Source organism: Zosterops lateralis, assembly GCF_965231275.1.
Source record: "Zosterops lateralis genome assembly, chromosome: 30".
Taxonomy (NCBI): domain Eukaryota; kingdom Metazoa; phylum Chordata; class Aves; order Passeriformes; family Zosteropidae; genus Zosterops; species Zosterops lateralis.
This window is the reverse complement of record NC_139790.1, coordinates 1,819,973-1,834,553: the sequence shown is the minus strand read 5'-3', so window position 1 is coordinate 1,834,553 and position 14,581 is coordinate 1,819,973. Positions and strand designations below refer to the sequence as shown.

At 55.1% G+C, this 14,581-nt stretch overlaps 1 protein-coding gene across 2 annotated transcripts in view; it reads left to right on the top strand.

The window, feature by feature from the left end:
- The window catches only part of PEBP4 (phosphatidylethanolamine binding protein 4), a 96,781-nt gene extending 83,445 nt beyond the window's left edge, over positions 1-13,336 (top strand). For both annotated transcript variants that reach the window (XM_083880386.1, XM_083880387.1), the window contains exons 5-7: positions 5,109-5,154; positions 6,703-6,819; positions 12,995-13,336. In XM_083880386.1, the coding sequence (XP_083736512.1) occupies positions 5,109-5,154; positions 6,703-6,819; positions 12,995-13,086 (255 nt within the window). In that variant the 3' untranslated portion in view covers positions 13,087-13,336. The remainder of the gene's footprint in view (positions 1-5,108; positions 5,155-6,702; positions 6,820-12,994) is intronic.
- The last annotated feature ends 1,245 nt before the right edge of the window (positions 13,337-14,581 follow it).

Genomic DNA, 14,581 nt, shown 5'->3' with positions numbered 1-14,581 from the left:
TCTTTGCAAAATCTCCCTTTTTTTTTTTTTTTTTTTTTTTTTTTTTGGGAATGCCGTCCTCAAGTTGCCCAGGAGCAGGTTGAGGTTATGGAGTGCAGGGTTTTATTTCTAGATTTAAAAAAATAATAATAATAACAAAAAAAAAAAACCTTGCAAAGAGTCAGGCACGGAGGTGATTTATGTTTATTTTGCTCAGTTAATAACCCGTGGCACGTCCTCCCCTGCGGCGTTAGGGTGGATCAGACAAAGCTGCATTTAAATTACGACCGTGCCCGATATTTATTTTTTAATATATTTTTATAGTCGCCTTTCCCCATTTAACACGAGCTAGAAAAATGTCCCGGTTGTGCCAAGAGCTGCCTGAGGATCCTAAAGGGCTGTGGGGGTAAATCCTTGGAGTTCAGACCCTGGAAAAATGGGAGAGGCTCTTCAAATCTGTCTTGGAGAGGTGAAATCCCTGGATCTGCTCCAGCTCCTGCTCCTGGGGGACCTTCAACAATATTTCACAAAAGTTCTGATGAGCCTCAGAGAATTTTTTGGGATGAGTCGCTCAGTGTTGGTCATGGGGTGACCTGGCATGATTTTTGGGGTTAAAATCATCCAGTTTTGGTGTTTATGGCTGTGTCAGTCCCCAGGGAGACAAATCCATAAACTGTGTGATCCCAACCCACCCAGGTTCAGCTTTCCTGAGGTTCTGGATCTGCCCTGGAGTTCCCTGTAAAAGAGAAAATACCTTTTTTACTCTTTTTCTGCCTGGATGTTGCTCAGATCGTGGTGGTTTTCATCAATTTTTCAGGTGCAGACTGGCAGGGGACAAGCCAAACATCACTTGGAATGGTGAAATTCCATTACTAAATAAAAAATTTAAATTAAAATAATGAGTTCTGGGTGAGGGGATCAGCAGCTGGAGATTCCATAGATCTCACCCTCCTCAGGGACCACAGGGCTGGACATTCCTGGAGCTTTTAAGAGGAGCAGGAAGCTCTGGAGAGAGGATTAACTCCTGATTTTTACACGCATGGGAAGCAAAATTGAGGATCCCGAGTGGGAAACTTGGGGCAGGGAAATTCTGAGAATCGTCCCTGCCCCGGCCACGTCTCCAGCCCCGAGCACAGAGCGAGGGCCCTGAGTCATGCCAGGATCCAGGAACTGGGGCTGAGGGGAAACACCAGAGCAGGAGGCTGAGGAGAAAGATCTGGGCTTGGGAAAGCTGGGCTGGCTCCAGCAGGAAGAGGAGGATTCTCTGGATTTGGGGTGTGATGGGATCCAACCTCTGCGGGGTCTCGTCCCTGTGTTAAGTCATTCCCAGCCCTGGGAATGCTGTCAGAACACTCTGGAGGAATAAAACAGGCAGGAGAGGCCGTTCCCAAGGAAACTTTTCCCATCCTGGCTGGGGTGACTTTTCCACAGAAACTATTTCTGTGTTTCTTCTTTTTTTTTTTTTCCTTTTTTTCTCCCAATCTCTTCCTCCGATGGAGAGCCCACGACAACCCAGCGGCTCTGCAGGGCTGGGATAATGGGATGTGACATTTCTCATCACCAAAGGACTGACAGGATCCTTGGGGCACCAAACCCTGCCTTGACGGTGACAGGAGAAACAAGGGTGGGCTGGAGCAGCACCAGCAGCGAGAGGGTCGGGGTGGCGTGGGCGAGCTGGAGCCTTTTGGAAACATCCCATGCCCCAAATCCCAGCTCCTGGATCCCTCTGGGAAGGAGCTGCTGTGCAAACTGGAGGCTGAGCAGGGAAATGCCAGAGTTTGGGAGGGCTGGGGGCCCGCCAGGCCCTGCCCTGCTCGGGGATCATTGGAGGGAGAGTTTCTCTTTGCTCACATGGGGTTATTTTTTTATTTGTTGGAAAGCAGGAAGAGCCCGAATGGTTTTGGGAGCTGGGGGAGGCTGCTGGCTTTGGTGGGGAGAGGAGGAAACCCCAAAAAAACCTTCACCTTCCTCTGCAAGGACGCGGTGGAACAGCTCCAGATCCACCTGCAATTTGCATTTCATCCTTTTCCTCCCCTTTCCAGCCTGGCAGGGGGAAGCTGGGTTGCCACTCCAGCAGCTCTGCCCTTCCCAGGGATGCTCCCCTGTGCTTCCTGAGCCAATTCCTCCATCCTGACCTCATTCCAAGGATCACAGGGATTGAGGAGAACAAAAATGTGGCTTTGAAGCCGCTCGGGCCCGTTAAATTCCTGCTGGTGGAGGAGCAGCGCAGGAACAGCCCAGACTTTTTGGGATCAGCTTTATCCCCTCAGATAATCATTGTTTGACTGTTTCCCATGGGATGTAGCCCCCAAATCAGGGCTGAGCCCCCTCCTATCGTTGTCCAGGGTCTCCAGGGCCAGGCTGGGGCTCAGTCCCAGGGAGGCAGGAGCAGCCCAGCCCTGCCCGGCTGCACTTCCCCGGGTCCCATCCGTCATCTGTTTGTCCTGGTGCGGTGCCAGCGATTGTGCCGATTTCCCACACCCACTTTCCATAAACCCTCGGTCCTCGCCACCCATCCCTGTCCTCCCCTCCTCTCCCGATGGGATCAGACACGTTCCGGAGAGAGGGGAGGGAAGGGGGTGAAAAGAAAACAAAAACAAAACAAAGCAAAAAAAAGATCAAGAGGAAAACACAAAGTGACTCACTGCCTTTAATTTATTTGTGTTTGTTTATTTGTTTCCCCCCCCTCTCTCCCACCCTCGGCTGAGACGTGCAGGGAGAGAGAGAGAGAGATTCCAAAGTGTCCAAGATAAAAATCCCCCTCCACTCCTTTGGCCGAGGAAAAGGCACTCAAAATATGCGGCACAGATTTAATTTAATTTTATTTTTTCAGGCTGCACGAGCATCCCTTGCCCGGGCAGCAGAGCGGAGGGTGGGAATATCTAATTCCACCTCCCACACCGCGTGTCCTCGGCGGGGGGAAAGAGAGAAAGGAGATAAAAGGCTGGGGAAAGCTCAAATGGTGTCATTAGGAACTATTAATGCTCTGATGAAAGGGCATTAATAAACGCGGCGGCTCATCAGTGTCCATTAGCTCGGGATCTTTGCGGTGTGATGCTCCCCTCGCCCTCCCCGCCGTGTCAGCAAAGGGGAAAAGAGTTTTTCCTCCTACAAACCGCGGCTTGAGAGGAAAAAAAATATATATATATATAAAACACAAGGAGAAAATGTCACAGGGCGTCACAGGCCAGCTCTCCAATCCCTCCCGCAGCCCGGCAGCCGTGCCCAGAGCTCGCTCCTTGCTCCCAGCATCGCTGTTCACTATTAAAGAAGAAAAAAAAAAAAAAATTAAAAAAAAAAAAGAACTAGGCAGGGTTTGGAGCGCTCATCCCGACTTTCTCCCTCCCTCCCGCCCTCTTCCTGTTCTCGCCTCTTAAAAAGGAGTTTTATCCTTTGACTCTCCCCTGCCCGGGGCTAACGAGGAACCCGCAGCATCTCGGGCCGAGCGAGGCAGCCACATCCCACATCCCACATCCCACATCCCACATCCACATCCCACAGCGGCGGGCAGGGAGGAGGCCCGGCCCCGGCCCCATCAGCCCCTGGCAAAGCCAGGAATAGCAGCGCGGTCCCCGCACGGGAGGGAGCGCAGAGAAACCCGCAGTCCCGGCCTTTGAACAGGAGCCGGGGCTGGCAGCGGGCCCGGCCCGGGATGGGCTCGGGAGAAACTCGGGATGGGCTTGGGATGGGTTCAGGATGGGCTCAGGGTGAGCTCAGGATGTGCCAGCAGTTTCTCCCACCTTCCCCACTTCGCTGGGGCAGCAGCACATCTGGGGGAGCAGGGCACAGCTGGAGGGCAGCGTGTGCACATCTGCAGGAGCCAGCCCGGTGTGGGTGGGCTGGCAGTGCACATCTGGATGGCTTGGCTGAGCACATCTGGATGGGCGCTGGCGAGTGGCTGTGCACATCTGGATGGGCTCTGGCTGTGCACATCTGGATGGCACAAGCGTGCACATCTGGGCAGGGCCACAGCAGCCCCCAGTGCTCCCAGGCGCTTCTCCCCTCACATCCTGCTCTGCTCCTTCTCCATCCCAGGCACCCAAACCTGCCCAAATCCTCACTCGTCGCCTCCCCATCACCGGGATATCGGCGGCTCCGGCTGCCAGGGTGATATCCCAGGATCTGAGCCGGCTCTTGGCTCCCTGGTGACCTTTGGGGTGCCAGGGGCAGCTGGCAGGAGGCTGTCACAGGCCGTGACTCAGTTTCCCTGGGCGGGAAAGGGAAGCTTTGATCGCAGGGGAGTCAAGGCACCGAGCCCCGTTCCCCACGTGCGCTTTTTGCTGGGAGTTATCCGAGGCATCTTTTATTTTTTTTTAGAGGGATAATAACTCCCAGGGCAGGTTAGGACGGAGGGAGGCCTGGCAGCAGAGCGTGTGTGGGCAGGACTGGAATAACGGGTGCCGTAGGAAAGGATTTACGAGCGCCGGGAGGTTGGGAATGGCCGGGAATAGCACAGCAGGTCAGGGGTGAGGTGGGATGTGGGTGCTGGCTCCTGTTGTTGGCCCTTTGTCATTCACACAGTCCCCACAGGATGTTCAGTGTCCCAGGAAAGGTTCCTTACCCTCGGGGAGAATCCCAGGATGGGGATGGGGAGCCAAGCAGGACTCGGAGTTTCTGTTGAGAGACAAAAAAACACCAAAATCGCCACAATTCCAGCTGGAATGGGCCAGATCTCCCAAATCCCAGTGTGCTGAGCAGAGCTGAGGCTTTTAATGAAATTATTGTGTGGAGTTTTAATGGAATTATTGTGTGGAGTTTTAATGGAATTATTGTGTGGAATTTTAATGGAATTGTGGCTTTCCTGGATCTCTGGCCTGGATCTCCAGACCATTCACAGTCTCCATGTGCAGGTGATATCAGTGTCACCTGTGTGCCAGAGAGTGGTGGATCCCTAAATCCCAAATAGACAAAATCCCAAAGAAAAATCCCATCACGCTCCTTCCCACCCACCCTGGAGAAAATTATCCTTACAGGGAAATGATGAGAGAATGATCTTTACAAGGAAAACACACAAAATGTTGGAAATGGGGAAAAGTGGGCACAGCTGGAGGGGCAGGAAGGGTCTACCCCCAAAATGTTCCTCCTGAGGATCCCAGTTTCATCAACCCTCCCTTTTTTTGTCCTTCCAGGGTTCGGATCTGAGGGTTGGGAAGATCAAAGGGAAGGTCCTGACAGGTGAGTGCAGGCCCTGAGTGAGGGGATGGGGGTCTCAGCCAGGTGGGACGAGGGGTGGGCACACCAGGACACCAGGGAGGGACACAAGGAGGGGACACAAGGAGTTCCCCAGGGCACAGCTGGGCGCTGTCTGAAACAGGAGCCACTTTTTCTCTTATTTTTTTCTGGAGGCAAAAGTGGTTTAAAAACTCCCTGGTGCTTGGAAAGGCTCCAAAAAAAAAAAAAGAGGGGGGATGGATAAAACCCAAAAGGAAAACACAAGATAAAAGCGGGTGAATCCCAACGACTCCTGTGATGTTGGAGGAACAAAGACTTTGAGTTCAGAACGGGCCGAGATGGGGCTCGGGGAGGTGACAGCTCAGGGGAGAGGGGCTGGGGGCTCACCTGGCTGCAGGTGAGTCCTGGAGGAGCTTCAGCCTCTTGTCCCTTGCTGTCACATCCTCCTGTGACAGGGGGTGGCTTTGCTGTGCCTCCCATGGGTGTCCCTGTCCCTCTGTGTCCTCAGCAGCTGGACATGCCCTGAGCCAGCTGCAGGCCCCACATCTGGGCAGATGTGCACTGCTGCCTCCCAGCCTGGAGCACAGTGGGGACCCCAAAACCCCCCTGGGAGGGCCCAAGGGGTGTTTTCCATGCCCTGGTGGGGGGCTGGGGGGTCTCAGGGGTACATCTCCTGCCCAAGGAAGGCTGCACCCAGCAGGGATGGGGCAGACATGGGGAGGGGGATGGAGGAGAGTCCAGGGTGTTGTGAACCCATCAGGGATGGGGCAGATGTGAGAAAGGGGATGGAGAAGAGGTCAGGGTGTTCCAGGATATGGTGCACCCATCAGGGAGGGTGCAGGGATGAGGATGAGGATGGAGGAGAGACCAGGGCACTCCAGAGTGTGGTGCACCCACCAGGAAAGGTGCAGACACGAGAAGGGAGATGGAGGAGAGGTCAGGGTGCTCCAGGGTGTTGTGAACCCATCAGGGAAGGTTCAGACAAGGGGAGAGAGATGGAGGAGAGTCCAGGATGTTGTGAACCCATCAGGGATGGGGCAGATGTGAGAAAGGGGATGGAGAAGAGGTCAGGATGCTCCAGGATGTTGTGAACCCATCAGGGATGTTGCAGACATGGGGAGGAGGATGGAGAAGAGGTCAGAGTGGTCCAGGATGTTGTGCACACATTAGGGATGGGGCAGATGTGAGAAAGGGGATGGAGAAGAGGTCAGGATGCTCCAGGATGTTGTGCACCCATCAGGGATATTGCAGACAAGGGGAGAGGGATGGAGGAGAGGTCAGGGGGCTCCAGGGTGTTGTGCACCCATCAAGGATGTTGCAGACATGAGAAAGGGGATGGAGGAGAGGCCAGGATGCTCCAGGGTGTGTTGAGGGGCTGTTTTGGTGGCCTCTCTCCCCATGGAACACCCGAGCTGACGAGTGCTGAGGGATCACACTGCAGGGAGCTGGCTGGGAGAGCTGATCCCGGCCTGGAGGAGGGTGATGGGTGACTGATTCTGGTGGGAATTTCGGCTCAGGGGGGACACTCAACTCTTCTCTTCTGCACCCCAGATTACAGCCCGCCCAAACCCCCGCGCTACAGCGGCTACCACCGCTACCAGTTCCGCCTGTACCGGCAGCCAGCCCAGAAAACCATCGCCCTGAGCCCCGAGGACAAGGAATCTCTGGGTAAGGACCCTCCATCCCGGCCCCGAGGGGCTTTCCCAGGGCCACGGATAACGCCTCATCCTCCAGCAGGCTGGGGACGCTCCCTGGGTGCAAAAGGGATCCTTACAGGGGACGTGGGTGAGGTGTTAAATCCTTTGCCAGGCAGCCAGAAAACCCTTGGGAAAAGTCTGGTAAGGGCCTGGCTAGCGGGATCGGAAGCAGGGAGAGAGATGTGGGCTGTGAAACGCAGCCCTTTGCTGGCACATCCCCTCCTCCCTCCCTCCAGCCCCGAGCCTGGGGAGTTGTTGCATCAGCGGCACCTCCTCGGATAAGCGGGCGGATAAGGATCGGGGAAGGTTTGAGCAAGGGATGGATTGCTCAAACCGGGCTGACACAACAACGCCCCGCCAACTCCCAGCTCCACAACTCCTCCCAAAAAATCTTTCAGGGAAGGGATGGAGCAGCCAAGACCCCCTAAAAAATGCCCAGGGGATTGTTCCTGCTGCTCCATCCTGCAGGACCTTGGGATGGGCAGGGATTCCATCCTGCTGGTGCCAAACGTGGGCTCCTCCCCGCCCTGCCCTGCTCTGCCTGGAACTCGGGGCTCTGTGCCTCATGTGGCCTCCACAAGGGAAATTTCAAAACTTTCCCAGCTGGGACCACATGAGCAGGGCTCGCCGGGCAGGTCAGGTCGGTGTGTCTGGGCTGACTCATCCTGCTCCTTGTAACCCACAGAGCACAGGCAGGAGTGAGGGGCTGGCTCTGGGACAGCCCCTGAACCCCCCCCCGGGCATCGAGCCTGGTGCTCAGCCCATGGCCAGAGCGGGATGAGTCCCCCTGCAGGTTTTCCTTGCCCTTGGCTTTGTTTTCTGGCTCATTAACTCCGTTTCTTAATGACACCACTGATGTCACCCCCCCCCTCTCCAGCAGAGCCGGCTCCTCTTTCCTGCTCCGTGTTGTCCCCACATTCCCATTTCAGCATCCCAGAGCTGGGAAAGGGCTCAGAGACACCCAGCAAGGAGCTTTTTCCGGATAAATCCTCTTTATTAGCAGAATATGAGTTGTAATTCTCTATGGAAAAGGTTTCTCCCTCTGACCCCGCCCCGGACTCCCTGACCCCTCAGAGTGACCCTTATTTCCTTCTCTGACCCCCCTGGCTGTGGTCCAGCTCTCTCTCCTCTGAGCTGGGAGGATATAAATTTATAAATTGTCTCCCCTTCCTTTGCTCGCTCTCTTTCCCCCCTGGAAATTCGAAAAATAAACGCCTGGGACAAATGTCCTGGGGAAAGGGCCTTTTCTGAGATATCTCACCTCATCCTTGGTATAATTCTCTCCAAATCCTCCTAAATCTCCCCGGGAGGAGAGCAGGAGAGGGAATATATCAGATATGAGGCTCCAGCCCCCCAGATTTGTCCCCAAGGCGTGGGGTGGCCGGGCATTCCCCAGCTGGGCCATCCCCTGTTTCCCAGCCCTTCCTGGGAAAGACCCAGCGGATATTTTGGATATTTTTTTTTCCCGCAACATCCGATTCCTGAGCATCATTTGTCAGGCAGCTGCCGGGCTGGTGTTTAAGGAGTTGGTGGAAGGTTATTTTTAACCATTTCATTGCTGTATCAACATCCTCAGCCTGTCCAGGGGATGCTGCTGGATTGAGACCCCAACAGCCCAGCATCTTTATTCCCAGGGAACGAGCCCAAAAAAAGCAGCCAAAGGATGAGATTTTGGTGTCTCAAGGTTTTAAATAAATCCATCCCCAAGGCAGTGAGCGGATTGAAGGCTGATGGATCCGCTGGTGCATCCAGCAAAGGCAGCACAGGGGGAGAGGGGCAGACACCTCTGGCAGAAGGTGGGAACAAGGAGGGGGTGACCCCAATCCTAAAGGATCAGGATGAGAGTCCACCCCAGGCTCTGCCTTGCAGAGAGGATGAGAACCCAGCCTTGCTCCTCTCCTGCAGCAGAATCGATGCAGGTTCTCCCGGCAATGCCAGAGGCGCAGTTCACATCCTTGCTGGGAATTTCCCGTCCTGGAATGAACCCCTTCTCTCTGTTTTCACTCTGTCCTACATCTGGTGGCAGCGACATCTCTGTCTCACCAACAATTGGGGGGACACTCATCATCACCAACCCCGCAGAGGGACGTGTCCTGGCCGGGCACAGGGAGTGGTCCAGGCCCATCCCAGCCTCGGGATGTGTCCAGCCTCCATCCCTGTGCCGGCCATTCCTCCCCCTGCCAGCTCATCCTTTGGCAGAACTGAGTTTTTCTGCTCAGCTCTCAAAAAAATCCCCCCCCCCCGGCCCAGGCTGTGTTTTGGAGGCCAGGCCGGTGACAGGGAGGTGACAGTGACCGGTGACAAGGAGGTGACAGTGACAATGCCAGGCGGGATGGCAGGAGCTCGGCCGGAGCCTCCAGAAGAGGGCACTAAACCAGGCCCTGCCTTGTCCCTGCTCTGCTGGAAAACATCCCTGGGAATATCAAAAATGCGAGGGGCAACGGCGAGCGTGGAGAAAAGATATTTATTTTTTTTTCTCCCTCCTGGCCTGGATGTGCAATTCCAGCAGCTCAGAGGGGAGAGGGGACATTTCCAGGGTGGCCCCAGTGCCCACCCTGCCCTGGGGACATCCCCATTGGGATGGCACTGCCTGGCCCAGGACATGGACACGTCCCCCTGTCACTTGTATCAATGTGGAAATCAGTTGTTTGTGGCCGAGGTGTTTCTCCAGAGCGGCTTTTGAGCAAAAATTTTATTTCATCAGGAGAAAAAAAAAAAAAAAAAAATCACCCTGATCTTTCCCTGTGAGCGTTTCTGATCAATCCTGGCAGTGCCAGCTCTGTGTGACCTCAGGCAAACAACTCAAAGCCTCAATTTCTCTGATTCACTTCAGTTTTTGGCTGTGCCACTTAAATTGTCACCGAGCACCGGCTCTGTCCCCACTCAGGACCGAAGGTGGGGACATTTGGGGTGTCCCCAAAGCTCTTCCTGCCCCTGGCCCCACTTCCCTCGCAGCGTTAGAAGCCGTGTCTGTGTGTTTGGGGAGATGCCAGATAAGGATTTGTGGTCTGTGAAATGTCACAGCCGCCCGTGGCAGGCTCTGCATCCACGGGAAATCCCTGAGCTGGGGGGGAATTCAGGCACCCACCAGGCTTAAATCAGAATTAAAGTTCCTCCCCCCGCCTCAGAGCTTTAATCGAGGGGGGTCTTTAATCAACAAGAAAATATTGAGGTTTAATCACACCTGAGTTATCATTTTGCTTCTCCAGCTTTGGGTGTTCCCAAAGTCCTTCCTGCCTTCCTGCCCTGGGAAGGTGATTTACAAACCGGGAATGGATTTTTTTTTTTGTTTTGTTTGGTTGTTTTTTGTTTGGTTGGTTTGTTGTTGTTGTTGTTGTTGTTGTTGTTGTTGTTTTCTATTTTTGGTGGGTGATTTTTGTTTTTTATTTTTTTGGGGTTTTTTGTTTGGTTTTTTTTGGTGGGTTTTTTTCTTTTTGTGGTTTTTTTTTTGGGGGGGGGCTTTTTTTTGGGGGGTGCGCTTTTTTTTGTGTATGTGTGGGGGGGGTTTTTTGATGTTTTGGGGGGTTTTTTTCCTCCCAGAAATTTTTACCTCCGGGAATCAACAAATCCTTTTGGGCAGCAGGGACAGGGAATGAGCTGATTTTGGGCAGCAGGGACAGGGAATGAGCTCCTTTTGGGCAGCAGGGACAGGAATGAGCTCCATCCCTCTCCACCTCAGCACCGAGGTTTTGACTCATGAGCCGACCTTGTGAGATCCACCCAGCTGGAAAATCGGGTTGGACTGGGCCCCGGCAGGGAGGGAAAGGCTGTGGCTTGGGACAGGAGGCGGCCGAGGAGAGAAAACACAATTTTACCAGCCCAAGTTCCCCGGGTGTCACTTCATGGTGACCAAAGCAGCTCCGGCCTCCCGCCCACCTCCGCTGGGACATCATTAATCTTGGCACAGAAAACATCAGGAGAAACGTTCTCGCTGATGAGGCTGATAAATTACAGCCGGGGGGGGGGGGGGGGGTGGAGGAAGGAGCTGTGGGGTTTTTTTGGGTTTTTTTTGGGGGGTGGGATGGGAGGGATGCCCAACCCGTGCCTCAGTTTCCCCACGAGGCGCTGGGGGTCTCAGCGGGCTCTCCTCTTCCTCCCCACCGATAAAAACCGAGCGGGATGATTTTAATCCTTTAGGAAATGAGCTTGAAAACGGAGCAAGGCACGGATAAAACGCCGTGTTGTTCTGGCAAAAGGGAGAGGGGACAGTGGTGGGTCCTTGGCTGGTCCTTTGCTCCTTTCCCTGATCCTTTCCCTGCTACCAGTGACTCACAGGAGGGAGATGGGATGGTTTGTATTGTTGTGGCAAAAGGGAGAGGGGACATTGGTGGTGCCCTGGCTGGTCCTCTGCTCCTTTCCCTGATCCCAGTGACTCACAGGAGGCAGCTGGGATGATTTGGGATGGTTTAGGACAGGGATATCACTGGGAATTGATCACATCAGGATGGGGGATCAACTTTGGGGTCGGATTTGGTGTCGGGGGACCCAAATCTGACCCTCCCCAGGTGAATCCCCCCCTCCCCACCTTTGCCACACCCGGGGCTTTCCCTACCCCGGGCACAAGGAAAGTAGGTCAGGAAAAACCCCGGCCCCACAGTCCGGCCCGGCTCCTGCAGCCCCGCAGAGGCTCCTTTGTGCCTCCCCCGGCTCCTTTTCATCCACTCCTCTCTCGGGGGGCTCCGGGAACATCAGTGACAGCTCTGCCCCCCCTGGGGATGGGGGGAGCCTCGTCTCGCTCTCACCCTGGTCCCCAATGGCCCCTGCTGCTCTCCCCAGGGCTTTTCCCAGCGCTTTGAAACTCTCCGGATGAAAGGCACCCGGAGAGAGCTGCAGGACCCCCCTCGAGGCTCCTTCCCTCAGTGGGACCCCCAGAGATTGAGGGGGCTGGGATGAGACCCCTCACTGCTGAGCTGAGGTGGAATTTGGGGATGGAGAGAGGCGCTGGTGGCTTTGTGTCCTTCCTGGAGGTGACTCCAGGCTGTCCTCGCTCTCAGCTCGGTTTGGATCCTCAGAGGGTGAGCAGGGGACACCTGGGACCCTCCAGCAGCGGCCTGGAGCATCCCAGCATCTCCTCCCAGCCGGAATGAGGGATGAAAAGTCCTTCCTGAGCATCCTCTGAGCTCCTTTCCTGAGCTGGGAGGTCACAGAGTGGAGGTGCCATCACCAGGAGACTCTCCAGAGCATCTCATCCCAGCTGGAGTTAGGGATGAAAAGTCCTTCCTGAGCATCCTCTGAGCTCCTTTCCTGAGCTGGGAGGTCACAGAGTGGAAGTGCCATCACCACGAGAATCTCCAGAGCTTTTTTTCGGATCTCAGAGCCCGAGGTGTGGGGAGAGCCAGGTGGGAGCTGCAGCAGCTCCCCGAGCCATCATCACCCCACGCAGGTGATGCAGCTTTTGCTCAGCACTTTTGGTTTGTTTGTTTTTTTTTGCAAGAGCAAAAGGGGACGCTGCTCTCAGGTCGGGGCTGAGATGTGACAGCAGATAAAGGCTGCCGGGCTGCCGTGTGACATTAAAGAGCAGCCAGGAAGAGGAGAGGACAGGTTTCAGATAAACAGCGGGCCTCTTTTCCCCGCTGTGAGCTGTTTGGGCTCCAGGGAAAGCCCCTCTGCTCCAGCCACCAGCCAGACCCGGGCTCGGTGCCCGACCCTGGTGGGGCACAGGCGGATTTCTGCCCCCACAAGGGCCTGATAAGAAGGAATCCCTCCTGCCTTTCACTTTGGAGAGTTTCCCTGCTGTCTGCGTGGGGAAAACCACAGCTGGATCCAGCACAAGCTGCCCCCAGACCTGTGGGGTCCTGGGGTCAGGGCAGAGAGCAGGAGAGGAGGGTCAGGGATGAGGAACCCCATCAGCTCCATCAGCAGCTCAGTGAATGCCAATGAAATCTCCTGTGACACCCCCAGGGGGATTTCCAGCCCGGGGTGGGCTCACAGGAAGGTTTGCTCTAAAGGTCAGGGACAGGAGAGGAGCCAACCCCTCGTACCCCCGGGACACTCAGAGTTGGGGTCCTTGTGACTCCCCGCTGTCCCCGGGGCCTCCTGGGCTCTGCAGGATGTGGTTTGGGGCAGAGCAGCAGCTGCACAGGGCTGCTCCCCTCTCTCCAGCCCTCCTGCAGCCTTGCTCACCTCCTTTTTTCCTCTCTCCCCAGGTGCCTGGGACTTGAAGGACTTCGTGGAGGATTTTGGTCTGGGCCATCCCGTGGCCTCAACCCAGTTCCTCACCAAAAACCACATGGATTAATTAACTCCGGCCATCCCTTCCTCGCCCTGCCCATCCCCAACACCACAGAATCGCCTCTGCCCGGAGCAGAGGGGACCCCAGGACCCCCCGAGGATGATCCCACCCTTCTCCCAACCCCAGACAACCCCAATCCCTCCCCTCCCTAAGCCAAGTTTTCTTTCCCTCTGGTAGAACGTGCCAAGGGCTGTCCCAGCTCACCTGGGCACCCCAGGAATTCTGTCATCGCCCCTTCTCCTCCCTCCACCCCATTTCTGACTCGACCCCCTGCATGTCCCCCTGGCACTTTGGGGACTTTGCAGCTTCACAAATAAAATTTGGAAGGAGCAACCCAGAGTTCTGTGGTGGCAGGAAGTGCAAAACAGTGGATTTCCAGGTGAATCCGGGATTTTGGGATCTGCAGACCCCTGTGGGTGATGGGGGTGGCCAGCCAGACCCTCATTTAGGTGACCCCAGGGTCACCCAGGAGGTGACAGGGACAGTGATGCCTGTCCAGGAGTCCCTTGGTGGCACCACACGGGAACTGGGCCCTGCCCTGCCTTTGCCCTCAGCCCGTTCCTCTTGGAAAGCAAAACCAAAATTAAAGGCATAAATCAGCAGAGCTCTGCCTACTGGCCACTTAGCCAGACCTCCCCTTTAATTAGCTCCTTAATTAGGCTTTCATCTAAGGCTCAGTTTTCTCCGAGGCTCAGATTCACTCGCCTCAGGCCCTCCCTGAAGCACATCCCGGTGTCTGAACTGTGACAAAGCCTCCTCTGTCCTGCCCATGGCCAGGAATATTATTCCCCTTAAACCACCAGGAGCAGGAGCCCAGGACATTTTGCAGGCAGGGGAAACTGAGGCAGGAGGGAATGACTCGCTCAGGGCTGTGCAGGGAGGCCTGGGATCCTTCAGAGGGGTGAGGATGCTCTGGGTGGTTGCTGCATCTCTCAGCTCTGCATCATCAGTGCCTGGGGTTGGAACAGAGCAACCTGATCCCGAAAAAACATCTCTGGGCCATCCTGGTGGTCACCTCACCTGGGTCCCTGGTGGTGAGAGCAGATTTCAGTCCTGCATTGGGGTGTTAAATGTGGATTTCTGTCCTGCATTGGGGTGCTACATGTGGATTTGTGTCCTGCACTGGGGGGTTAAACGTGAATTTCTGTCCTGCACTGGGGGGTTAAATGTGGTTTTCAAATCTAGGGGGGTTGAACATGGATTTTAGTCGTGGGGGAGTTAAATGTGGGTTTCAGTCCTGCACTGGGGAGTTAAATGTGGATTTCTGTCCTGCATTGGTGGGTTACATGTAGATTTTAGTCCTGCATTGGGGTGTTAAACGGATTTTAGTCCTGCACTGGAGGTTAAATGTGGATTTCAGTTCCTGGGCGTTTAAATGTGGGTTTCAGTCCTGCACTGGGGGGTTAAATGTAGATTTCAGTCCTGCATTGGGGTGTTACATGTGGATTTCTGTCCTGCACTGGGGTGTTAAATGTAGATTTTAGTCCTGCACTGGGGGGTT